Source organism: Podarcis melisellensis (assembly GCF_964234715.1).
Source record: "Podarcis melisellensis genome assembly, chromosome: 5".
NCBI classification, from domain to species: Eukaryota; Metazoa; Chordata; class Lepidosauria; order Squamata; family Lacertidae; genus Podarcis; species Podarcis melisellensis.
This window is the reverse complement of record NC_138537.1, coordinates 35,519,173-35,546,542: the sequence shown is the minus strand read 5'-3', so window position 1 is coordinate 35,546,542 and position 27,370 is coordinate 35,519,173. Positions and strand designations below refer to the sequence as shown.

Here is a 27,370-nt window from a genome sequence, read left to right as displayed (position 1 = left end):
TCACAGAGTGTTTGTTGTGGGGGAGGAAGGGAAAGGAGAATGTTAGCCGCTTTGAGACTCCTTAAAGGGAGTGAAAGGTGGGATATCAAATCCAAACTCCTCCTCTTCTTCTTCTTCTTCTTCTTCTTCTTCTTCTTCTTCTTCTTCTTCTTCTTCACCCCCATGGGCCACCTGAAAGGTAGGCAAGGTCGCCCACCTGTCAATCATCTGGTGTCATAGTCTTCTGCCCTCTGCTTTCCTTTGCCTGCACAGTTTGAAATCAAACTGCACAGGGCTTTGCCAGCTCTGATAATCAGCAGCAGTGGGTATGTTGGAAGACCAGCTGGCTTGCCAGCAGTTTGACTACTGTGGTTGGCCTGCTGCCAGGATTTGAGAACTTAGATGCCCCAGGGGAAACTCCTTGCTTCTGCATCTCTATAGGCCTATTCCCCCCCCCCCACAGAATGGTCCCCAAAACAGAAATGAATTTCCTAGGGAAATGTTCAGAGCACAGCAGAATCCTGCGAACCGTAGTTTGCTAAGGCTGTTGGGAATTGTAGCATGAGGGGCAAATCACAGTCCCCGGGGTTCTTGGTGGGGAGGCGAGGGAAACGTGTTTTAAAATTGCTTCAGGTGTATACGCAGCCCCAGTTTAATCGGTCTGAGTAAAGCGGAACCAAACAGGTGCCTCCTGAAGCTTTTTCAAGCCCAGAATTTGCTTGTTAGCTTTGGAGTTGAGGAGTTGAGCAGGAGGTAAATACTAAGGCGGGGGCAAGAAGGAGAACGCAGGATAAGTGAGCGTGGTGGCGGGTGGCTGGCTTTTGGCCTCAAGGATACAGAAAGGAAGACCAAAAGGCGGGGAAATAACTTTCGGGCGGAAGATGAAACGGCAATAAAAACGGGCGGCGGGGCGGGAACAGGCGACGGGTAGTCAAAGCTGCGTATAGCACGGAAGAAAGGGGCTCATTGGCTTGACCCGAAAACACATCCAGTGCCTGTTTAACGACGAGGGAATGCAGAGACTCAGAATTTGGAATATGCTGTGTTTAAAGGACCACAAGGTGCGTGAGGACTATAAACATGCAGATATATTGAAACGTGTATAAGGCAGTGGAAGAAATTCATGCTGAGAAAGTTCTTCGCTGGGCAAGAGAAAGTCGTCATGTTTCCCTTTCCCTCCCCGCCTGACGACTGGGAAGCGACGGAGTTGGGCTTCTTTCTCTCCCGTCCCCATGGCTCTATAAAACGTTTCTGGCGCGTCCCTAGCAACCGTTTAGCGCGGGATTTTCTACTTCTTTGTCTCCGAGCGCGGGGGCTGGCTCCGCCCCCCGCCTCGAAATTGGTTGGATTGCCCAGCTGTCCGTCGCTACTTCTGCAGCGTCTCATTGGCTCTAGACTCTGCTCTCGGCCTACTCAGGTCGACCCCTGGAAACCCGCGGGCGGGCAGGAAGGCGGTTGCGTCTGAAGTCGGGCAGGAGTGAAGAGAAGTTGGGATGAGCGGGAAGGAAGGTGCTTCGGTTCAGCCCCGGAGCACGTCTTCAGCCCCAGGGACCAGCTCCGGTACATATAGGCTTAAATATAAAGGGTACCTCTGAACATGCGCAGAGGGCGCTTCCTTCTTGTTTGGGTAAACTTAGTTCTCCCCTGCTTCCATATAGTAGACTCTGGAAACACCCGATTGTTATCAGTCAATGACTACATTCCCAAACAATGTGGGTTGGTTTGGGTGCCCCTTTCCCATCATGTGATGGGGGTTATTTGCTGTCAGAATATAGCTGTGATTTCAACCACTTTTCTCCACTGCTAATAGCAGCCTCGACCATTGCCCACCAGCTCATTCTTGGTAGGCTCTCCACTAGGGAAATAAATTGCCAATTTGGGTGGCAAACCCAGTAGCTTTTATCCTGGCTGCTGTTTGCCTAAATGCAGGTTTTGTTTTCCAACTGTAATTGCTGTTAAGCATTTTAATGGCATCTGTTTCTGCTGGCTTCTGTCTAGTTCTATCCCCTGTTTCAGTGCTTCAGGTCATCCTTCTCCTGCTGAGTTGTCTTATGTTCACTGGCCATCTCTTTGCTGTCCAACTTCCCCATGCCCCACAATACCTGTTTTTGCCCTGCTGCCTCTTTACCAACATATCAGAATATTGTTCAGTCAAACTGAATGCTATGTACAGCCTGAGATATTAATGTGCAACTTCTGTTTCCCTCACAGAGGCTGGATTTTTTAGGCGGAAGTGCTCTAGTCCGTGCATGACCATGTCACCATCCAAAGAGGCCCTTGTGGGTTCTACAATAGCCTTGTCCCATCCTGGTGTCTGTGAAGAACTAAGCAAGTCATTTCCCTGGATAAACAAGAAAAGGAAGAGTGGGCTTTCCAGGCTCTGCAAGAAGAAAACATCTTTGTCAGGTGATTACTTGGCAGGTGGAGATGTATGAAATGTACTTGTTAGTCAAAGACAGAGGGGTAATTTTCAACTCTTTAATCATGCGGACATGCTTGTGTTTCTCAAAAAGAGCTTTGAGAAAGGAACACTAAGGGAATGGGATAGAAACGAAAGAGGAGTTTATTGGAAAATTGGACAGAAACAGATCATAATTGTCTTTGAATTGTGAATGTTTTTGTAGGCATGCCATGATTTTTTGTAATATGCTGAGCCTTGCTGACTAGATGCTTGGCATTTTGCCATTATTGATCCTTTCCTTCCCACTGATGGGATCTTGTCATATAATGGTTGATATCCGGTACAGGTGCCCTGTGCTTTCTGAGACAGTATTCAGAGAATGAGTCATTTGTCTCTTTAGGTTAATTCATTAAAACACAATTGCCTTTCTAATCTTTTCTCATGCTTAGTTCTTCCCTGTAACTTTTAAAAAACAAATTATTGCCTGTAACTATGTTTCTTTTTAACAGTTGATACGTGGTTGTCTTGAAATCTTTTAATAATATATTTTAATGACAGATACTTGTGGAATTCCCCCCCCCTTTCTTCTCAGAAAATGGATGGAGTTCCTTTTGCCTATCTTCGTTAGCTGCCCAGAACATCTGTGCTAGTAAGTTGCACAACACTTGGTCTCATTTGGAAAACAATTCCCTTTCTTGCTCGATATGCAGTACCTCTTCATGTTCTCTCTTAAATGCTCTGACTTTGGAAGAATCCATCCAGGCTCTGGCAACTGCTGTGCGCAACCCAAACAAAGCTGTTTTCACTGTGGATGTCAGAACAACTGAGGTAATAATTAGCTTTTGTAAAGTGTTACCTTACACACAATTGCACACTGTGAATGTGTATGTAGAGGACCCCTGGGTAGGAAAGCCTGTTGTAGTTGTACTATACATATATTGCAGTAATTCATTTGCATCATAACGAGTGGTTTTGGATTGGGTCAGGCAGAGTGTGTGAGGGGGGGAAAAATCAAACAAACTAAAGATATTTGTAATTTAATAGTGCAGCACTAATATAAGATAATCATACTTTTCAGATGCAGAAAACTACCCCCCCACTTCCTAAAGACTCACATGTACATTTGTTAGTATACAAATATTCTCTTTAGTGGTATGTAGAAAACTATGGTAAAATAACCGTATAAAAATCATTAACAATGCTTGCAACCTTTGATATCAGTCTGATTCATGACGAGACCCCAAATATGTGAGCACAGAAGCTGCCTTACACAGAGTCAAAGCACTGGTCCACCTAGTTCAGTATTTTCTTCATTGACTTGTACAAGAGTGCTTATCTTCACTTTGTACCGGTGTAGTGAGGAGTCTTGGCCCAGTGTAATAAAGTTTGGTGACTAAGCTGCCGCTGCACAACTAAGTGGTTAGAGGAATGGTAGTATGCGGATGCATGTAGCGATGTACGTAACTTGAACTGGGGAATTGCACTGCCTACAGTTTGTACAGGTTTATAGTTTATTCTTGAGCACTGACTTTATGGTGAGGGTTTAATATCTTTCTTCCTGTTAAATCAGATGTCAGCCATTCAGAAGGCAGGTTGTTTGATCCCTGTAATGTCACAAATTTCTTTCTGGAACAGTTTTTCTTCTTTTAAAAAGCTGATCATAGCTTTTTGAAACTTTAAAAATATTAATGATACTGCACCAGATTAGCATCCAAATGAATGAACATCCTTGTTGTGCTGTACAAATTAACTAAAAAAAAAAATCGGACAGCTCAGCTGAAGCATGGGACAGAGGCAAGGCAGATTACTGAATCAATTTTGAATTTGCTAACTAGTTTGTTAAATGAGTAGCCAAGTTGGGGTGAAAGGAAGCTGGCTGATAGCTAAAGAATAGTGTCGGGCTGCTTTTGCTCTTTTTTAATATTGGAAAAGAGTGTCTACTCCATGTCTTATCTTGAAAATGTAATGGGATCTATATGGATAATTTTTCGCTTTGCTGCTACATTGTTGTGTATGGTTGGAGTTGCAAACAGCCCCTTTCACTAAGAGCAGCTGCAGCTGGCTATGTCTCTAAAACTGTAGACCAAAATGGGGCTGGATGTGGTTTGGTAATAACTGTTTTTGGTATGCCACTTTTATTGTTAAGGGCCAATTAAGTAATTGTTCTTTTAACTGGAGATTGCTGCCTATATCCGAGAACCCATAATATTGTAGTTTGCTAGTTGTCTGACTTGTTGGTATTTTAGCTTGAATCACTTACTGAAGGCATGTTAGCAAACAAGGCTATGGTGCACTGTTAATGGGATATTTATACAATACATTTATTTGAGCAGTACGCAGATAAAACTGGAAAGAAAACAGTATCTCTTTTAGAGGGTAAATTGTGAAACAGTGATTAGCAGACATTTGTCCTGGTCATATATTTTGGGCATGATCTGGAGAAAGTTACAGTTGCTCCCCTCTGCCTTTTGAGTAAGCATGTATAAGAATGCTTCTGTACAAAGTACAGTAACTTGGATTATCAATGTAAATTTAAGAGCTCATTCCCCATTGAAATAGCATCAAACTCTACTTTTAACAGAAGAAGAAAAGCTGAGTTTGCTTTTCTTGTTCCTCTGTTTTAGATTCTAGTTGCAAATGACAAAGCCTGCAAGCTTCTTGGTTACAGTACTCAGGAGGTGATTGGCCAGAAATTATCTCAGATGATTTCAAAATCCAATTGGGATATTATGGAAGCACTGAAGGAAGAGCATGATGATGCTGAATATGAAGCAGTAGTTCCTGGAACTGTGGTACGTGAGAACAGAATATTTATCATAGCAGCAATGTATATGCTACAATTTCTGAATTTTTACTACTACTCATATAGGTATTAATAGCCACAGAAGGGCCTATAGGAAGCCAACATGTAAATATAAAGCTGCTCTTGCTCATATTTAATGAAGTGGTACTTTAAAATTTGTTCGGTTTTTAAACACCTAAAAGTTGTTACTTCAGAAGTAATGTACTGTATGCATATCTGCTTACACACTTGCACATCCCATATAGTAAAGCTATTATATTTGCAAAATTCCACAAATAAAAACACAAAAGGTTTGCATTGAAAGTCAGTCACTGAAAGTTTGTCACATGGCTGATCAAATTTTAAGCACTACAGATTAGAAATTTAACACTGTCTTTTATCAATAGGTAGATGTTATTTCCCATAGCAATGAAAAGATCCCAGTTTCTGTATGGATGAGAAGAATGAAAACCCATTGCAGTCAGTACTGTGTGGTGGTTTTAGAGCCTGTGGAAAGACTTTCTGCCTCTGTTTTCTTCACAAGCAGAGTGAGTATCCAGTTAGCTTAAATTGCAGCAATGTCTTTCAACTAGCTATCAATTACAGTTATGGGGTACTAGGAGTTATTGAAACAATTTTGGTTTTCATCACACACAAAGCAATTTACCAGCCAATTTTTGTCATTATATATATATATATTAAATGCTCATCAGTTGTTTTGTGCTAGTGATTTTCATATGACCCATTTCCTTTGAACAACATTTTGCTTAAAATGGGTTGGTAAACTAGATCTGGCTGGTGTGCAGGATCCTCCCTTTCCCCACCTCCCTTGGGCTAACCTTTGACAGGTGGACAGTGTTGCCTGCCTTCTTATCATCTTAAGTCATTATGGCATCAGGTACCAACTTCAGAGAGGTCACTTTGAAGTCCATTTGCAGGTGTGATTTGGATTCAGTTTATGCACACAGATGGGCATTTCTTCTGCAGACTGGTGGTGGTGGTGGTGGAATGTCTCTTTGCAGTTATGGTTTGAAATCAAACTACGCCTGCAAACAGAAAACTTCAATGAGGCTCTCTGCACCACTAATCAGGTGATCGGTGGTTATTGTGAGTCCCTTTTGGAGGTCCTCTATACTAGAGGATTTGTGATGAAGAACTCCCTAGTGAAGCTGTTTTCAGTGGGGTTTGCAGGCAGGCTGATCAGCTGATAGGGACTGCCAGTGAATCTAGTTGCTCAAGGAACAATTTGGAATAGGCTTAAAGCTGAGATTTCCATTCCTGTATAATGGAATATATAACAGATATATAACAGATGGGCATGGTTTGGGGAAAATGCCCTTGTGGGTCAAATTAGGACCGTGTCTCATTAGGCCCACGAGACTGGAGGCTCCCTAAAAACAACAAACTGGGGATTGGAATTGTTTAAAGAAATGATTTAACCTTGCTGCTGTAATTTGAGATAGGTAAGGAACTTTTGTTGATGTGAAGGGATTGCTTGGCTTTGCAAGGCACTCAAGAAAGTAAATGATTGTATTTTTTTAAAAAAATGTGATTTAATAATTATTGTTTCTTATTGGAGGCTTTTGTAGGACAGAAAATCATCCTAAAAATATTGTAAATAAAACAAATGCATCTAAATTAGCTAGATTTCAGGGGATAAAAAGAAACAACCACGAGGAAGTTCATCATCCATCTTAAAGTGGCATTTCATTGAGACCAAGTCTGCTGAATTAGTGGTGCTGAATAGTTTTACCCTCTTTGCATATATTTTGGCCATTTTACCTTAATTACTGTCAAGAACTAATATTTTAGAATGCAGTATCCTCATGACCCTAATTCTTGTAACTCTCATTTTAAGGGAGAGATTACTTCCTGTGACCTCCTTTTTGCTCATCTCTATGGTTATGCCTCATCAGAAGAAGTAGTTGGTCAGTACATAACAGACATGATTCCATCTGTTCAAATTCCTACACCCGGCAAGAAAATACCAAAGGTACCGTGATGTAAATTATACCGTATTTTTCCCACCATAGGACGCACTGGACAATAGGACGCGCCTTGTTTTAGAGGGGGGAGAACAAGGAAAAAAAATTCTCCCCCTCTCTGCGCAGCGCCCCTTCAGCGAAGTGGCAGGAGGCGCTGCGCAGAGAGGGGGAGAATTTCCCCCCTCGTTTTCCCCCTCTGAAACAAGGTGCCGTTTAAGGTGCGTTCAGTCGCCTTCAGGCAGCTGGCTACCTTGGAAGCCTGGGGAGCGAGTGGGGTCGGTGTGCACCGACCCCTCTCGCTCTCCAGGCTTCAGGTTCCTTTCGACCTGCTCTTTGGGGCTGGCGGGGGGAAGCCCACCACTAGCCTCAAAGAGCAGGTCGGGGAGCAGTGGAAAGCTTCTATGGCTTCTTTAGCCCCGCGCACGCTCTCCCTGCTGGAGAGGTGGTGCGCTGCTAAAGGGGCTCCTGCCATAGCCGTGTGTCACCTCTCCCAGCTGGAGAGGTGGCGCGTGGCTAAAGAGGCTCCTGCCATAGTTGCGCATCACCTCTCCAGCTGGGAGAGGGTTGTGGGGTGCTTCTTTAGCCCCACGTGCGCTCTCCCGGCTGGAGAGGTGGCGCGCGGCTAAAGAGACTGCTGCCATAGCTGTGCGTCACCTCTGCAGCCAGGAGAGGGTCGCGGGGCTATGGTGTCTTTGCTCCATAGGACGCACACACATTTCCCCTTCATTTTTGAAGGGGAAAAAGTGCATCCTATAGAGCGAAAAATACGGTACTTAGCTGTTCTTTTAAATGTTATTTGGGTAATTTGTTTCTTTTTTCTTCTTTATTGCATATAGAAGGAAAAGGGGAAGGGGGGGTCTGTTCTTATTAACAATAAGAATGCATAAAAAACAACAATTCATAAAACGTATTCTAAATGTATAAATATAAGCCATGTCCAAATAGTTACATGAGATTGTTGATTATAAGATACACATGCAAATATACAGAGGGAGCAGTTAGATCTTCAAACTGCTGAGTAATAGATGGTGTGTTTTTAGAGTTCCAGCCTTGAAATATAGGCCTTTCTGTAATTGTAAAGGTTCACAAGATCCACTTTGTTGTCCATCTGTTAGTCCCCACTACACAAGATTTAAAGTTTTCTGCATGGATTGATTCTTGTGCATAACTCTGTGATAGTCATTTAAGGCCTTCAGCCAAAATTCATGTGACTGATTTCCTGGCCACTGTCACTGAGCTTTTAATTTGCTTAAATTTGCATTATGTTACAAGTCTTCTTTTCCTCTCCCCAGAATATCAAAATTCAGAGATCTGTTGGCCGAGCAAGAGAGGGGACAACATTTCCTCTCAGCCTGAAACTGGAAGTTAACTTACCTGTTGAAGACACCATCCCTGTAGCAGATAAGCCTGCACCAGTACCTGATGCTGAAATTTTAGAAGATGAGACCAGCATCACCTCCCCTGTAGATTGTTCTTTCCGTGCTTCCGTCTGGGTGTTCACCACCATCAGTGGACTAATCACTGTTCAAGCGGATGGTACAATTTATGGAATCAACAATACGTTTTCTCTAATGCTCTTTGGTTATGAGAAAAAGGAGCTGCTAGGGAAGGTATTGTTTTGTTGTTGCTTTTGTTTTCCTCTAGAGCAAGATCCTGGTGAAGTCATGGGAATGCTACCACTTGGGAAGTATATCCAGTCCACTGCTGATTGCTGAGGTTTAGTTGGGTGGAGGGATGCCATTCGACAGTGGCATAATATAGAGTGGTGCATTGTAACTAAGTTGTCAGAAATTAGCTAAGATCTGCCAAAGCAAGGGGGGAACTCACTTTCAAAGTTTCAGAAGCAAACTACATTGTACAACAATGGCTTTTAAAGTGCATATTGGACAAAGATTACTCGTATGATATTTTTATTCAGTCACATATTATTCTGGTATTTCTCAGTATGCAGTGAGGGGTAAAAGAGGGATTTCATCACATTTATTTTGTATTTCAGAACATCACATTCTTGATTCCTGGTTTTTATAAGTACATGGATAGAGTTGATGATTCCTCTTTGCAACTCCCACAATCTAGAGAAAGTTACGATGTGGACTCAGAAAATGTGAGCTCCTCTGGGGGCTTCAAAGTAACCGAGGTAGATGGCTGTGGTATGGTGGAAGGAAGTGAAGGTAAATTTACGGAGGTGGGAAATGCAACAAAAAGCTATGCTTTTTTATTTTTAATAGGCTGTGGAGTGGGTCTGACATTATAATGAATGGAATGTCATATTCACACTTTCTCTTTTGATAGAATTTTTTTTGTTCTCACTTCTTTCGGACATATCCATCTGCAAAAATAAAAGGATAACAACTTGAAATGGTTGTACCACAGAGTTACCTGAAACATGGTTTAATTTATATGTCTCATGGATCTTGATACTAGAAACTGTTCCTCACTAGAGAATTGCTACACAGCAATTCAAGGAAATAGGGTGTTAACCTTTGTTGTCTGGCTGGCTGATGCATGCCCCCTGGAAGGGCAGTCCACAGTAAATAAGCAGCGTTCCGGTCCCTCCCGTAAACAACTGCTCTTTTAGCCTTAGAATGGCCTGCTCGAGACTTCAAGAACATAATTTTAGCTAACTGTGAGAGGTACTATTATTATATTATATTATATTATATTATATTATATTATATTATATTATATTATATTATATTATATTATATATATATATAAATAAAACAACAACATAAGCCAAATTCCAGATTGCAAAACAGTCCAACAGCCAATTCCTCTCAACCAGTATTTTAGGCCTGAGAAAACAAGTATGTCTTGAGTTGACACCTAAAAGTAACTAATTGTAAGGGACAGCTGACTCTCTAGGGAAATAATTCCACATTCTGGGTGCCATTACAGAAGGATTGCCTGAGGTGTTAAAATGTCAGTATGTAAATGTTACAAGACATACTTGCTAAATTTTTAACATTTTAAGCACTTACATCTCATTTAACCTTTCATATCCAGCAGAAAAGACATTGTGGGGAGCCATTTAGCCATTAAAAACGTTTAACATGTTGAATGGCCCATAGAATCTTCCAGTGCATGCCTTGCTGAAAACTTGCAACCTACCACAGTTTTCTTTCTTTGTTCCAGGCACTCGCCCACTTCTTGCTGGAGATGTGGCTTTGCTGCAAGAGCAACAGGATTTAGCAAGGAGTGATGGAGCAGAACTCTGTACCAGGAAGGAAACTCAGCCAAAGAGTGGGAGTAGTTTGTGTTCTGTTCTGCTATCCTCCCGGGAGGCAGCTGCAGCACCGAATTGGTAGGTTTTGACAGTCACAAAAGTGCACTACAAACGCAGCTGGCTCTGATGTTTTATCAGGGAGTGGTGAAGATTCTGCTCTCGTTCAACATAACCTAACCAGCAGCTTGTCTTCTTTCACAGCAGGGGCTATACAACTTCCAGCGATGTGCTGGCCCATGAGGACGTGCTGCCTTCTGGGAGTCGATGTGATGGAGGCTGCACTGAGACTATAAAACCTGCTAACTGTCAGCGGTACGAAGTATGTTCTCCCAAACGGTTTCATTCAGAACAGTGTGTGTTGAAAGGTAGCACTAAAGCGCGAGGCAGAAACCTTGTCCGGTGTGCATCTGAGGAAGAAGATGGGCCATTGGATATGCGTGATTCTGGTTCACATGAAATAATGACGTGCCAATCTGCCGCTACAATGAGCAGCGGTGGAGTAGAGTTCCATGCCCAGCTGGACAGTGGGAGTGGCCTGCCTTCTGTTGTATCATCTCTTCCAGAGTCAGTCACACCAGTGAATGGGTAGGTTTTACTTGCATGTGGCAAGTTTTTCCAGTTACCAAAGGATATTGGGTATCCAGCTGCCACTGATGTTCAGAACTGGACAGCTCCAGTGGGATCTCCTGATCTTACACCATGGGATAGGGAAGGGCAAGGAATGTAACGTAATGGGGAAGATGCTCCCTCATCCATTATGACCCAACTAGTAACTTGTTTTTTTACACAGCAGGGACTATGTGTTGGTCCATAATGAAGCGCTGCCTTCTGAGAGTTCACAGGATGGAGGCTGCCCTGAGACAGAGGCTGCAAAACTAAACGACTGCCAGCAGTACAAAATACATTCTCCGAAACGATTTCATTCTGAACCATTCATGTTGGAAGGTAGAACTAAACTGAGAGAGAAGAATCTTGCCAGGTGCGCATCTGATCTAGTTCATAAAGAAGAAGATGACCCTTTGGAGATACACAGTTCTGGTTCACCACATGAAATCATGAAGTGCCATTATGCCACTACGTCTTCAGAAAGAGAGAATTTTTTCATGGGTGATCAGACTTCTGTGACATGCTTCTTAGAAGAGGATTTAGGGCTTGGGACAAGTGTGACTTGTGATGCTGTGCAGGTGTCCTGTGGGACTCCCACACTGGACGAGCCCATGTGTAGCAAGCAAGTCCCGTGTTCCAAACACACTCACGGGATGATAGATGACCTGCCAACAGTAAATCTGAGAAGTAGTAGAAAGAGCTTGAGGTTTGAAAATACTGAACTAGAAAATTCAGCAAAGGATTCATCAGCCTTGTTACCTGATGAAAGGAGCAGCAGCCTTCCCGTTCCAGCAGGATCATCAATACCTTGTGATGTCTCTGCAGTGGAGATTGTGGGTGGTAAAAAGCCAAGTGATGAGGTTGATTCTGTTTGCTGTGGTTTGACAGACCTGACATTGAGGATTAGCGGAGAGGTGAATTCAGACTTCTCTGCTGCCTCTAGACCAATAAAGCTTCCATTGTTAAGTGAGGAAGATCTTGAGCGGCCCATGGACCAGAAAATTAATACTTCTGTAAGTGGTCAGATAGACCCCCTACTGTGCGACGGTTCTCCAATAGGCCATCGGAAGGGCTTACTCTCTAGCAAGCATTCAGGGTATGTGGACCTTGACCTCTCTACATGCTGTGCTTCAGAGGACAAAAGTGTTGCAGAGAGAATGGGGAAACATTTAGAAGGAGGTTCACTGCACAGTGATGTACAGTCCCAGGAAGATCTCATGCCGTTAATGCAGCAGAGCATGGCACAGTTAACATCAACTCCTGTGAAACAAGAAGCTGTACAGTCCTCAGCAATTACTTTGAACAACGAGATCCTAGAAGGCAACTATTCGGGTAACTGCTACCACAGAGATGGTTCTCGACTCGGTAAGTTCAAAGTAGACATTTTTGCTTCTTGCATTAGTATATTTAATTGGGCATAAGTGTGCATGGAAAGGTTACATGAAGCTGGTGTTCAGTGTGAGCGAAGCGGGCAAGGAATGATAAAACAAACCTGTTGAATCAAGAATAAGAGACAAGCTGTGGTTTAATGCATTGGTCATCCACGATCGGAATGCAAAAACACAGTAGCAGAGGAAAACATTAATTTGATTTTACTAACATTTTGAATTCAATCTGTACTTGATTGGCAGTGAAATTAGGAGAGAGAACTTCTGGTGTGCCAAAATATTTAGGCAGAGCTTGTCAACTCTTCCTTAATTTTCATCAAGCAGCTTTATGGTTAACTTTTTACACTGCAAATGGGCTGGTCAGCTGTCGGAGTGCTTGTCAGTCCTATAAAGTGAACAGCAGGCTGTCTGAAGGCCAAAGCTCTGGTGTTCCTACATGGGTTGCTTTAGAATGATCTTATGTGCTTATGATGTTGATCAACCTGCTTCTTAAAAAGGACTGAGTATTTTTCTGCTGGAAAAGATTCAGTGATGAAACTCCATCTTCTACTATTTATTTATTTACTTGGCTCTTAATTAAGCCCTTTTTGCTCATGTTTAAGAATTTACACGCTTTATATTTTCAAAAGCCAATCCAGTGAAAAAACATTTGTGAATTTCAGATTCTCGCTATCAGGGTAAGGGTTTAAATAAATATATGTATCACCATTTATTTAGGGTATTAGAGTGCCTTCTTGATGAGCTTTCTATTTTTGCAGCTATACTCTTTGAAGTGAAACGTGTGGAACTGCATGACCCTGCTGCCCTCTTCTGCATTTGGGTTATGAGAGACCACTTTCAGAGTCGGAAACAAGCAGCAGCAAAAACGCAGTTCTTACTTTCCAGTTTGGCCAGTTCCTCCCCAAACCTAAGTGACGTCTCTGCACTTAGCTTGGCAGAAGTAAGTATATTGGATCTTCTGTCTGTTTTAAGCCCTGCCCCTGACTTTTGGGAATGAAATAAAAATAGTAGGCAAACCTGCTAACTTGGCTGGTTGGTATGTTTGTTTCTTTTTACACAAACAACCAGCTATATGATGTGCAACACACTCTAGGTCACATTCAACTAAAGAATTGTACTAGTGGGAGCCAGCACAGCAAGACCCTTCCCTTGTCAGCTTGGGGGGTCAGGAGAACCTGGAGAACCCTCAGAACACTGTACAGGGGGAGGAGAGAAGAGATAGCTCAGTCTGGCAAGCAGAAATGCTTGCACTGGTGGAACAATTGCCTTGGTTTGATGTTGAATTTCATCTACCCTTAGTATCACAAGTCAATTGCTTCTGGCAGAAACTAACTTGACTTAGTTCAAAATCCCCAGATAGTCCACTCCCAGTACTGTGTAAACCTGCCTTCTCCCCGCCATTGTCAGGTTGGCCTTTTGCAAACTGCATTGTATTTTCAGAAGCATGCATGGGTGCCAGGTGTAATTTCACAAATTCAGTTTTATTTAGAAAACGGAGTAGTCAGCTTCATTTTGCTTTAGTTTGGTTTGTTTAAAAAAAAAGAGTGCCAAGATTTATTGCTGGGTTAATGAAGGTTAAAAATGAAATGAAATATGATGAGAATACTAGTTTGGATGCATCCCAAGAAATGGGATGCAATGCCAATTCCTAAATCTGCTGCCCAAAAACATTTCGGCAGGTAGATGGAACTTTTGACTGGAAAATACAGTGGCCTAGTGACTGCTTCTGACAGAAAAAAACATCCGCAATCAAATATAAAAAATGATTCTAATAGTTGCACAAGGGATTTTGAGAGGATGGTAGGGTTGCCAACCTGCCAGTCATGTGATATCATAATTGCTTGTGGCTGACCATTGGGGAACCCACCTGTCAAATTTGACCCATGAGACTGATCCTAATAAGGATCTGACCTGTGGAGTAGAAAGCATTCTTGACCCCTGCTTTATAGATACACCACGACCTACCGGTATATTGTATTATCCTTAGCTAGGGGAGGAGAAGAAATGCCCCCTAGCCCATTCAGAACACTCAGGCACCTTCTAGCTATTTGCTGGTTATTCTGGAGCAGTCTTCCTAACAATAAAAAGGTATGGGAAGCCTGACTGACAGGTTTGACCATGATGCATTAGCAATTAGTGATGATTGCTGGAATTGCCAGTTTGCTGGGACTGGTCACTGGCATGTTTGCTAGGATTGTACAAAGGGTACTGGGTATTTCATTATTTTTTTAGATTAGACAAATGTTAGTCAGTTCTCTGATTTTGTAGCATCTGTCTGTGTTTTCTGCTGCAGTTGATCAAAGCGACCCCTGTGTTTGAGAATTCACGAAGAGCTGAAGAATTAGAAAGACTGAGAGCTTGCGAGGGAGACTATGGGAAGAAATATGACACACTTACACTCATTGGCAGAGGAGCGTTTGGATTTGTTTGGACAGCCAGGTGCAAAAAGGATTGCAAAGAGGTGAAAGAGCAAAACTACTTATCAAATGTTAACAGAACTATTCATTGATAATCCTTCTGATTTTTGGAATGAAGTGCTTATTAGTAGTTTCCAAAATCCTTCACATATCTAGATTTCAGAGTTCAGATATGAGCGTACATAGTACTGTTTTATTTTCCAATCAAAGTGAGTTGCTTGACACTGTTTTCTGCCAGTGATTCCTTCACCCCCAGTGATTTGAGTATTGTGCTCATGCCCTGCTTGTGGCACCAACCTAAAGCATTTTGTTGGCTACCATGAGAAGAGAATGCTAGACTAGATGGGCTCTTCTTCAGGTCTTGTTCACTGTGTTAAAGAGTTTATGCTCTAGATCAGTGTTTCCCAACCTTGGGTCTCCAGCTGTTTTTGGACAACAACTCCCATCATCCCTTGCTAGCAAGACCAATGGTCAGGGATGATGGGAATTGTAGTCCAACAGCAGCTGGAGACCCAAGGTTGGGAAACACTGCTCTAGATAAATTGTTAACATTTGTTAAAGCTCTGTGTAGATGTGGCTTCTCACAGGTTCAATATAAACAGCATTTCAGAAGGGTCAGTGGAACTAGCCTTTGCTGCAATTTTCAGTTGGTGTTTTCTCTCCTTGCTAGTAATGAATGTGTGTGAGCACATCTGTGCATTAGTTAAAACACCACAAAGACCACCTTTTTACATGTACAAACGTTATATGCTAAGAACTTTGCCGGAGGGCTTGCTCACAGGCAAGATGAATCATGTTGGTGGGCAGAAGAGACAGCTTTCTTGTTGATGGCCCCAGTGGTTATGGAATTCACCTTCTTTGCTGGCTAGCAAGCCCAATTTTACACCTTACTGTTGATATTACTATTGTACCGTGTATTGTGGGTCTATGGACCACAATAAAGTGGTTTGTGGTTATGGAATTACTTCCAAAGTGATATGCATGTGACCCTATCAGTACAGGCTATAAGTAGACACTTGGAAACTCATATTTTGGGTCACTTTCTCTTAGAGAATCTATATAACTGTATAAACTGAAAATTAGTCTTAGGTAATTTTGCATTGGTATATTGCTGGCTACTGTGAACTGGCAAGGCTTTTCAAGAGATGACAGCTCCACTATGCCACCCCCCAATCCAATAAGAATTGTTCTGAAAATGTACAGTCTTTTAAGATTCACTGATTAGATGTTAATATCAATTAAAGGTTTTATTTATTTAAAGTAGTTTACTCCCCAACTTTACCTCATTTGCTTTGCTTTGTTCCCAGGCTGTAGTGAAGTTCATTTGGAAAGGGAAGGTATTGGACTACTGCTGGGTAGACGATCCTGAGCTGGGGAGAGTTACTCAGGAGATTACAATTCTGAGAAAGCTGCAGCACCCTAATATTATTAAGGTACTGTTCATCCAATATGCAAATGCATATCTAAATTCATATACAGTGGCACCTTGGGTTACAAACACCTTGGGTTACAAACACTTCGGGTTAGACTCCGCTAACCTGGAAGTAGTACCTTGGGTTAAGAACTTTGCCCCAGGATGAGAACAGAAATCGTGTGGCAGCGGCGTGACAGCAGCAGGAAGGCCCATTAGCTAAAGTGGTACCTCAGGTTAAGAATGGTTTCAGGTTAAGAACGGACCTCCGGAATGAATTAAGTTCATAACCACAGGTACCACTGTAGTGAATTCCTTGCATGTTTGGATGTTGTGGCACAGATTCATTTTGTTTGGTGTTAGAAGATGAAAATGTAATTAGAAGACAGCTATTTAACAAATGTGGCTTTTAATAGATACCATGTGGGCAGGTGTCCATACAGTAACGCCCATGTGGCTTAAGTAGTTATCCTGTACAAGGAATCTAGTTAATGTTTCCATAGAAAACCTTGGAAGTTGAAATCCTCCTAAACTTCCATTGCTTATTCCTGATTTGCATGATCTTATTAGTCTTTGGATCAGTGGAATATACTTTAATTGTTCTATAATGTAAGCTTGACATAAGCCTGCACTTAATAGATCATTTCCTATTCAAGGAGGGATGGGAGCGGGTGTAAAGTGTGTGAAGTTGAAGCAGTACTCTTTATCACCAGGTTCTAGATGTATTTGAGAACCAGCAGTTCTTCCAGCTGGTGATGGAGAGACATGGGTCAGGCCTGGATCTCTTCACATTCATTGATAACCAACCTAATTTGGATGAGCCTTTGGCAAGTTACATATTCAGACAGGTAAGAGTTGGTTGAAGTGAAATCTGTAGAAAGAACATGAATGAACTGGATCTGCAACTTGTTAGTTGATTGTACGGAAAGCTGTCTAGAAGAACATAGTTATGGTGGTTGAGGGATTTGAACTGAGCTCACGGTAGGGGCTAAAGACTTCCTGTGTCACAATCTCAGTTAGAATGGGGACTTCTGCAGCTGCTGTTTACTTAAACAACAACAACAACAACCCCTCATGCTATTGGAAATTTTATTTCAGAGAGACTTAGAAATGCATCTTGTTCTCTTTGATATAGGTCATCACATTATCAAAAGATTGTTGTAAGGATAAAATGGGGGAATGATGTAAGCCACTCTGACCTCCTTGAAGGAAGGATGGGATTAAAAAACTGATAAATATTATAACCAGTTACTATAAAAAAGAGGAAAACAAATCTATCAAATGATTATGTATATCCTCTTTTAAATAGCTAAACCTTTCAGGGGGGAAAGCCAAAATAATATTTCTACATTTAGTAAATATTATTGGCAATGATACCTATTTTGATCTCTGGTCTTTTCTGTGTGTTCATTAGCTGGTGTCTGCAGTGAACTATTTGCACTGTAAGAACATCCTTCACAGAGATATCAAGGATGAGAACATTATAATTGCTGAAGATTTCACTATCAAGCTCATAGACTTTGGCTCAGCTGCTTACCTGGAACCTAACAAGTTGTTCTATACGTTTTGTGGGACAATTGAGTACTGCTCACCAGAAGTGCTCTCAGGAAATCCGTATGTATGAGTTTGAAAGAAAACCTATGGATCTTGCCCAACAGTAGCTTGATTTGGTTGGGGGTAGGACCTGTAAAACAAACTTAAGAATAAAGTAGAGAAAAACAGAGTGGTTTTTATCTTCCATGCTCTTTATTGCTGAATTAGTAATCCCTGACATAGCTGTCAACGTTCAGATTTGAAAATAAGGGATCAGCAGCCTCACCTGTCCCGGGGACAGTCTACGGGATATCTAACATTCTGGGATAGCAGCAGGAAACGGCACTGGAATAAGGGAATGTCCCGCAAAAAAAGGGAAGGTTGACAGCTATGATCCCTGACCAATCACAGACCCACCCACAACCACCATTTCTTCAACCATATCTGCTGTGGGTAGGAGGGAGGGAGGGGAAATATATTGGCTGTTGGTAAGGAATCATTTTCAGTTTATTTTGCTGCCTGGATATCATGATAGTTAATTGCATTTTCTTTTAAGTAAATTCCCCATTTGCTTGAGTTTTGTATGTGTGTGTGTGAACATTATTGACTCCAACTATGCATTCTTCTATAGGTACTTGGGACCAGAACTGGAGATGTGGTCACTTGGTATAACTCTTTATACCATAGTCTTTGGAGAAAATCCTTTTTGTGAGCTGGAAGAAACTATGGATGCTGTACTAAGACCTCCTTACAAAGTGTCGGATGGTGTGTATTTCACTAATTATTAAAAGAGTTACTGACTGAAAGGAAGGGGAATGGAATTTGGGCAAGTCAACTATATTTGGTTTCTGTGTGCATTTAATTTGACATGCCCCCCAAAAGTTACATGGGGTTTTCAGTTAGTGGGAATGGGACTATGGAAATATCCCCTTGCTCTGTTTGGATGCTCTGGAGAGGGTAGGGAAGTAGATCACTTTCATGCCTCCCTCCATCTCCAGTCAAGACTCCAGTGAGCTTGGAAATACAAGGCTGCAGGTTAGTTTGTGACTTTAGGCATCATCATGGGGCATTGTCAGAGGTGATTACTATTGGCCCATTGTGCCCATATACTTCAATCTATGATGATTGGTGTGACATGAACACCAACCTAATTGTTCTTGGGCATTAATTATATATATATATACAATATAACCATTTCCTGGCTGTAGCGGCTATCCATGTGTCGTAAAAGTTAACCCAAACTTCTGTATTGCTAGTTTCTTGTGTAGAAGAGAAGGTGTTCATCCTTTCTCCTGCCTCTCATCCCTTCTCAGTTCCAGATTCCCATCCTGAGGCGGGAAAAGCAGCCATGTGGGTTTTTTATGCACATATGCATGTAATGTGCCAGTCCACCCTCAGACATGCCAGGAAGTTGGTGGGATTCAATAGTTATTGGGTTGTTCTCATGTGTCTTGTCTATTAAATAATGAATGTCAGTGCTTAAAAACCACTTTTTTGGGGGGCGTATTTCATGGAATAGTTCATAAGTCCTAGCTTTTGAACTAGAAAGTCACCTGTCTACTTGTATTGGTCTGTTTTGCACCGTCTAAGGTGTGTATTTGGCAACCTTGGCTCCATTTCAGTCATTTTCATAGCCAAGCAAAGGTTATCCTGCAAGACAGAAGGAAGGAAGGAAGGAAGGAAGGAAGGAAGGAAGGAAGGAAGGAAGGAGGAAGAAGCTGTGGGAGGAATATGTACAACATTTCTAAATTATGGGGATGGATGCTAAAGATTATGCTCAGATTATCAAACTTGCATTGGCTGTGCTTAATCTAAGTACAATTGACAGGCAAGCTGAAAACCAGCATAAAAGCTGCTGATATTATTTCATCTCCTTGTTGTCCTCAGACCTGATGAATCTGCTGACTGGGCTCTTGCAGCCTTTTCCAGAGGATCGTACAACTCTAGAAGTGGTAGTGGAGGATCCTTGGGTGACACAACCCCTGAACCTTGCTAACTACTCATGGGAGGGAGTATATGCCTCTGCCAAGCCAGGTAGGAGACAAGGTTCGAAAAGCTATCTTCAAAACTTTTATTTAATTTCCAAACAAGAAAGGTCTACGATGAATTCTGTAAAGGAATGACTAGACTTGATAATTTGAAATGGATCTGTGTGGCTGCTGTGCAGTTCAAATCAGTGTATGCCTGCTGGCATGTACACTTTATTGTGTTAAGTTGGTTTACTCCTCCTAGACAACCATAGTCAGCATTAGAGTTTTATATTGCAGTCCTATATATTTCTACATAGCTCCTTTGAGTTCAGTGGGATTTACACCTAGGCATGTAAGGATTTCATTGTTCACGGAATATTGTTACCAGGCCTGCCCATGTCCCTATTTGCATGTGTATGTGAACTCACAAGTTACACTTGTACATATGGAGGTACAGTACTGGTGATCTTTAATTTGGAGATTATTGCATGCCACAGTGGCTATTGCACTTGGAGGAATAAGTGGAAATGACTGTCCCACTTTTTGTTTTATCAAAAGAATATGCCAAAAAGATGGTTAGGGAGGATAGCTTGCATAAACCAATGTCTGCTTCCACCTGTTGTGTTTGCAAGTCCCATACTTATTGCACATTCACTTGCAAAGCTTAGTAAAGTAGTTCTAGGGCATGTGCAGAGTGCCAGCCGACCTGAGCAATTCAGTAATAGTATGTAATGGCTGTTGAACAATATTTGTGGCTTAGTGTTTATTAATAGTCAATACATTTATAGCTTTTATTTTATTTTATTTTTTTACTCCTCAGAAAACAACCATTTCAAAATGAATTCCTCTGGCTGCAGCCATGGTAGTATCTGGGCAGTCCCAAGTCTGGAGAGTGAGCAGAGCCTTAGTGATGACACCAGTAATTATGAGCTGATGGATTCCCAGCTGACAGGAGCCACTGCTGCCTCAGGGCAAGAGCCATCAACCTCTGCAGCTCAAGGGCCATCTACCTCTGTACTTGCTTGAAGAATATTTCCTCACTCACCTGCCAGTCCTTACAAAAATGCCCCGGGGATGTGGAATTCTGACAAACATACTGCCAACGTGATATGGAATACCAGAGTCAGAGCAGTAGCTCACTTTGTTCACTGTGAACTCCTCTGCCACACCTGTAGGCTTCTTAGAAATGTATATGTGGGTACCGGCTTCTCACAATGCCTATTCACAAAAAGATCTAGTGCTCATAGACTCAAATGGCGTGACAAATATGCTACATAGAATCTAGGAAGCAACCATGTGATTCAAACCTATACACTGGATTTTGTGGGTGCAGGCATTATACAAGCAACACCTATATTTGAACATCTGGCAGCCCTGGAGAAGAGACAGCAGGTGCTCATGGTGGAGGGAAATAGTCAGGCAACCACAATCCCACTTGCCCCACCCTACATAGTGGGTATATTCATGTGAGCTGGCCCATTTGCCATTAATATTGTTTGTTGTAATTACTCATCCCAACAGAACCTTTACTACAAAAGCTGCATTGAGTGATGAACTGATAGGAACGGATAGGACTGGTATTTGATTTTAGGCACTTAGATGTAGATGTCCTATACTCCAGGCATGTTTGAAAGGGAAGCCACAAGTGGTGTCATTTTGTTTGAGATGACTGATACTATGAATTTTAGCCTTGTATTGGCCAAACTGACAACTGAGTAAGGCTTGTCTAGGGAAGGGTTTCTGAAGAGCTTCTATTTTCCTCCTTACAATTTGGAGCAGATCTACGATTCAAAGGCAAAAAACGTATCAATTGGAGCATACAACACTCCATGTCTTGGCTTCTTGGATTGACCCTGTTTCTGAGGTTCACATATAAATGGTGACATTTTGTATCTGGTAGACATCAATGGGAGGTCAATTTTTTTTGCTCACCAGAGAAAAGAAAGTTTTTCTACAGCTTTATTCAGTTATTGGATTTGAAACTGAAATCCTTTCCTTTGTCCAGAAAAAGCTCTAGTCAGATATTTCTGGCTGGTTGACATAGAAGGACACCGATTCTGCTCAAAGAATCAGGCATTAGGTAGTTCATATTCAGTAGTCTTTTTAAAAATATATATGGATTCTGCAGGTAATTGGCAACATTATAATTTTCATGGAAGCATTAGCTGTTTTTATATATTCTAAGAACAAAATGTCAACCTACATTTTATAGATCTGTTTTGAAATCTTTTGGGAAGAGTTCGTATTTTTCAAGTGAACTGTGTTCTAGATTACTTTTCTGTACCAGCTCCATTTCTGGATGACCTGACAGGTGAGCACTCTGAAAAGAGTTGGTAAAGTTGTATTTGGCTCTGATGCACCTAGAAGGTAGGCACTTCAATAATATAACTATCTGCAAATTATTATGTACAGAATAGTCCCTACTACTTTCACCTTTATTGAACTGTAATTTAGAGGTAACTAAATGCTAGGCCAATGCTAGCCTTCATTTCCTTTATCTTGAAGGAAGCTATCAGTTTATTCAGAAGAGAAGAAAATACCTAGTCATGTTAGCGCTCATTGTGTGCCTGTTTAACACAAACAGGCATGATGCTGGGTAGGTACCTCTAAGACAATAGTCTAATATAGTCTGCCCCTAAAAGTTACATAAGCATCTTGGTACTTGTTATTGGAGTGTTTACTGTACAAACTGCTTATGAATTGCCCTACATTACAGCATGGTTAAAGAGAGGAGGAATTGAAGCAAAACAATTCTAACCTGCTGTGATACCTTTAAGCTAAATGGTCTAGCAAGTCATGTGTCATGACTTTTAACTTAGGCTGTATTTTAAAACGTAACTTTTTAGAATGTATTTTGTTGAGGGCTATGATTTTACATCTTAACTGTGCTGAATCGCTTTGTATGCATTTACTAAAGGCTCTTGTTATCAACAGCAGTGGCCCAGTTTTGTTCCCTTTTCTATTGCAACCCTTTTTGCTCTGCACACTTGCCATTACGATCTAATGTTCCTCTCCAACAGGAACAGAATAAACTTCTGTATTTTTATTCCCCCTTTCAAAGAACAAGAGATGGAATATGTAGCTCTTCTCTCCACCAATCCTTGCAGTAATGTTGAGTTGCATTAGACTGAGTGACTGGACCAGGACACCAAGTGAGGTTCATGACCATAATAAATGTCACTTTCAGGGGTACATGAACAAAAGCAGGGTCAGGAAGGCTGCATCAAGGAATGTTAGGAAAGTTTTCTCTACGAGAATGAACAAAAGAGGTGGTGTCAGAAAGGCAATACCTCTAGGAGAGTCAGGTAGGTAGCCATGTTGGTCTGACGCAGTTTTTATATATATATATATATATATATATATATATATATATATATATATATATATATGCTTTCGTAGATTTTCACGGGTACAGGAATGCAGGTTTTGGTGTCCTCGGGTGTCTTCCCGTGTAACAGTTGGGGTGTCTAGGCGACGTTTCGACGAGGTCTCACTCGTCATCTTCAGGCTGGTGCTTTCGGCTTCTTGTTACTGGAACAGAGCAGGATCTCAGTGTTTGAGTTCCTATAAATACTGTTGAGGGGGTGTGGTGTATAGCCTCCAATGTTCTGGGCAGAGAGGAAGTTCCCAGGCTAGTGTGCCTTTTCTTCTTTTGTTCCTTAATTACTTGAGGGATATCTTGAGTGATTTCTTGAGTGATATCCTGAGTACCACTTAGGTGGGTCATTAGGTGTGGATTAGTTGCTAAAGTCTTTGTGTCTTGACCTCTTGAACTTTGTGAAGAGTTTTTCTGAGAAGATGGTTGTACTGCACTTAGTTGTGCTCTGGCTTGGCTTCGTGTATAGGGGCGAGCTGTGGTTTTGTGGCCTGTGTCAGCCAGATCTGTGTAGGGATTGCAGGGGGGTGCAGCATCCGGAGGTGCCACCATGGTTTGGCTACTGGATGGTGTCTGTAATTTATCTGTGGAGAGGGTCTGGGTTTGGGTCTGGTGTGGTTGATTGGTGATGGCGTTCTGTGTGCCTCTGGATCTGGTGTCAGTTTTTGTGGGGAGGGCTAATTTCCAGATGTCTGGCAAGCGGGATGTGTCGTCACGCTTGTTCATGTTGTGAGGGTGTTTCTCTATCTCGATGGCTTCCATGATTATTCTCTTGTGGTGATGTTCCATGTTAAAGAGCAATTTGGAATCTGCAAAATTAATTTCGTGTCCTGTTTCTTTCATGTGTTGGAAAAGAGAGGAAGTTTTTTCTTCTTTTTTGACGGCATTCTTGTGTTCTGCGATACGTGCATTTATTCGTCTGTTTGTTTGTCCAATGTACGTGGCTGGGCAGACTTTGCAGGGTATTTCATAGACCCCTTGGTTTTCCAACTGGATTTTATCCTTGGGGTTTCTGAGGATATTGGCTATTTTTTGGTTGGTGCAAAAGGCTGTTTTGATATTGTGTTTATGGAGGATTTTGCTAATTTTATCTGTAGTGCCCTTGATATAAGGAAGGAGGGCCATGCCATTGTTTTCTTCTGTGTCTTGGTTTTTGGGGGGTGTTTCTTTTTGGATTAGCTTCGTAACCCTGTTTTGCTGGTATCCATTGGCAATTAACACATTTGAGAGATTCTGTAACTCAGTTGTCAAGTGGTCTTTGTCAGCCAGGCGTTTGGTTCTGGAGATGAGAGTCTTGGCTACGGAGTTTATTTGTGCAGGGTGGTGGTGTGATTGTGCATGTAAGTAGCGGTTGGTGTGTGTTTTTTTTCCGGTAGATAGTGTGTCCTAGGGAGCCATCAGGTTTTTTTGTAGATTAGGACGTCAAGGAAGGGAAGTTGGTTGTTGGCTTCTATTTCCATAGTGAATTGTATTTTGGGGTGTAGGCTGTTGAGATGTGTGAGGAAGCTATCCAGTTTTTCCTTCCCGTGTGGCCAAATTACAAAGGTGTCGTCAACATATCTGAGCCAAAGTTTGGGTTTGTGTTCTGACTTGTCTAAAGCATTGGTTTCAAAGTGTTCCATGTACAGGTTTGCGATGACCGGTGAGAGGGGTGATCCCATAGGTGCTCCTTCTATCTGTTTGTATCTTTGTCTATTGTGGATGAAGTACGTGTTGGTTAGGCAGTGGTTGGTCAGGTCCAAGATGTATTCGGGGGGATTGTATTTGTTTTGAATGGCTGTCAAGGCTTCATTAATGGGCACTTGTGTGAAGAGAGATACAACATCGAAGCTCACAAGTAGGTCATTAGGATGTAGGTTTTGCTTCTTTATTGTTTCTATGAACTGGAAGGAGTTTGGAACGTGTGAAGAGATGGATTCTGCATAGGGCTGAAGTTGCTTGGCGAGAAATTTAGCGAGATTTTGTAGAGGTGAGCCTATGGAGCTGACTATTGGTCTGAGTGGTGTTCCTTCTTTGTGTATCTTGGGGAGGCCGTAGAGTTTGGGGCATCTGGATGATTTTTCTCTGGGGATGATTCTTAGCTGGATTTCTTCACTGATAGGAGAGGCTTTTATTTTGGATTTGGTGGTTTTTTCCAGATAGGTGGTGGGATCTGTTTTTTATAGGTTGGTAGGTAGGATCTTGGAGTAGATTTGATAGTTTTGCTTGGTAGTCCGATGTGTTCATCACCACAGTGGCATTACCTTTGTCTGCTGGGAGAATGATTATGTTGTTGTCTTTCCTCAGGTTGGTGAGTGCTTTCTGTTCTTCTTTGTGTAAATTGCTTCTGGGTGGTTTGCTGGAGCAGAGGATGTTGGTGACTTCAAGTCTGATTTTATTGGCTTCATCTGGGTTGATTTTGGTTAGGCTAGCTTCGACTCCGCATATGATGTTTTCCGTGGGGATGCGTCTCGGGGCGACTGCAAAGTTGAAACCTTTGGAGAGTACTTTGGTTTCAGTTGTGGTGAGGATCCTGTCTGATATGTTATGTACTGTTTGTTTCATGGGTTGTTGTGGAGGGTGGCTGGGCTTCTGGCGTTTCTCTAGTTTGTGGAGTTTGTTGGTGTGTGTGTCTGTCTTATGTGAGGTCTCCGTTTCAGCTCTCCAGACGGCTAGTTGTTTGCATTTGTCCCAGAGTGCAGGGTGGATTTTGTTACAGAGTTTGAGGTGAAGAGTGAGCAGATCTTTGTTGGTTTGGTTTAGTAGGTATCTTTTCTTGTGTAGTTCGTTTCTGATTAGGGATAGTTCAGTTCGTTTCAGGATCCTTTCGGTAGCTGGGGTTTTAGAATGGAATTTAAGTTGGAAGCATGTGGGAATTAAGTTGTTGTCTCGGCAGTTGCGTAGGAACAAGAGATCACATAAGATGGTGGCTCTTCGGACTTCTAGTTTCTCGTAGGTTCTTGTCAGCTGGAAGGTTTCCAACTGTTACACGGGAAGACACCCGAGGACACCAAAACCTGCATTCCTGTACCCGTGAAAATCTACGAAAGCATATATATATATATATATATATATATGCAGGTTTTGGTGTCCTCGGGTGTCTTCCCGTGTAAAAGTTGGGGTGTCTAGGCGACGTTTCGACGAGGTCTCACTCGTCATCTTCAGGCTGGTGCTTTCGGCTTCTTGTTACTGGAACAGAGCAGGATCTCAGTGTTTGAGTTCCTATAAATACTGTTGAGGGGGTGTGGTGTATAGCCTCCAATGTTCTGGGCAGAGAGGAAGTTCCCAGGCTAGTGTGCCTTTTCTTCTTTTGTTCCTTAATTACTTGAGGGATATCTTGAGTGATTTCTTGAGTGATATCCTGAGTACCACTTAGGTGGGTCATTACACAGATCTGGCTGACACAGGCCACAAAACCACAGCTCGCCCCTATACACGAAGCCAAGCCAGAGCACAACTAAGTGCAGTACAGCCATCTTCTCAGAAAAACTCTTCACAAAGTTCAAGAGGTCAAGACACAAAGACTTTAGCAACTAATCCACACCTAATGACCCACCTAAGTGGTACTCAGGATATCACTCAAGAAATCACTCAAGATATCCCTCAAGTAATTAAGGAACAAAAGAAGAAAAGGCACACTAGCCTGGGAACTTCCTCTCTGCCCAGAACATTGGAGGCTATACACCACACCCCCTCAACAGTATTTATAGGAACTCAAACACTGAGATCCTGCTCTGTTCCAGTAACAAGAAGCCGAAAGCACCAGCCTGAAGATGACGAGTGAGACCTCGTCGAAACGTCGCCTAGACACCCCAACTTTTACACGGGAAGACACCCGAGGACACCAAAACCTGCATTCCTGTACCCGTGAAAATCTACGAAAGCATATATATATATATATATATATATATATAAAATTTGTTCAGTAGCACCTTAGAGACCAACTAAGTTTGTTCTTGGTATAAGCTTTCGTGTGCATGCACACTTCTTCAGATACATGAAATAGAAGTCACCAGACCCTTGTATATAGCGGGAGGGTGGGGTGGGGTTTTTCTCAGGCGGGTAGTAGGAGATGGGTGGTTGACTCAATGTTTATGGTAAACTCTAGGAGTGGTAGGCAAAGGCTTTGTTTTATATGTAGTACGCAAGCAGTTTTAAATTAGGAGTGGACAGATTTCAGACTTATGTTTTTCATTAGAATTTAAATCTACCAACCTGAGCCAAATGTTAAAGGTATACATTAAGAATTCTGAACCCAGGAATTTGTTCTGAGTACTAGATTTGCCATACGTCCTTTCTGAACCACTTAATATAATC

General features: G+C 42.0%; 1 protein-coding gene across 1 annotated transcript; it reads left to right on the top strand.

Annotated features, from left to right (window-relative positions):
* Nucleotides 1-1,386: 1,386 nt before the first annotated feature.
* PASK (PAS domain containing serine/threonine kinase) lies at nt 1,387-22,629 on the top strand. The gene is made up of 19 exons (XM_081910304.1): nt 1,387-1,539; nt 2,191-2,385; nt 2,973-3,208; nt 5,005-5,172; nt 5,570-5,710; nt 7,021-7,155; nt 8,440-8,757; nt 9,144-9,318; nt 10,283-10,451; nt 10,575-10,958; nt 11,164-12,344; nt 13,126-13,307; nt 14,661-14,828; nt 16,092-16,217; nt 16,909-17,043; nt 17,610-17,809; nt 18,360-18,493; nt 19,616-19,762; nt 20,519-22,629. Exons 1-19 carry the CDS (start codon nt 1,473-1,475, stop codon nt 20,722-20,724), a joined length of 4,467 nt encoding a protein of 1,488 aa, XP_081766430.1. The 5' UTR covers nt 1,387-1,472; the 3' UTR covers nt 20,725-22,629.
* The last annotated feature ends 4,741 nt before the right edge of the window (nt 22,630-27,370 follow it).

What these genes read in the sequence shown, in the direction of transcription:
- PASK (XM_081910304.1), top strand. Translation starts at nt 1,473, where the DNA reads ATGAGCGGGAAGGAAGGTGCTTCGGTTCAGCCCCGGAGCACGTCTTCA. An exon ending in AGCCCCAGGGACCAGCTCCG is followed by an intron (nt 1,540 to 2,190) that starts GTACATATAGGC and finishes TTTCCCTCACAG; the next exon opens with AGGCTGGATTTTTTAGGCGG. An exon ending in GCAGCTGCAGCACCGAATTG is followed by an intron (nt 10,452 to 10,574) that starts GTAGGTTTTGAC and finishes CTTCTTTCACAG; the next exon opens with CAGGGGCTATACAACTTCCA.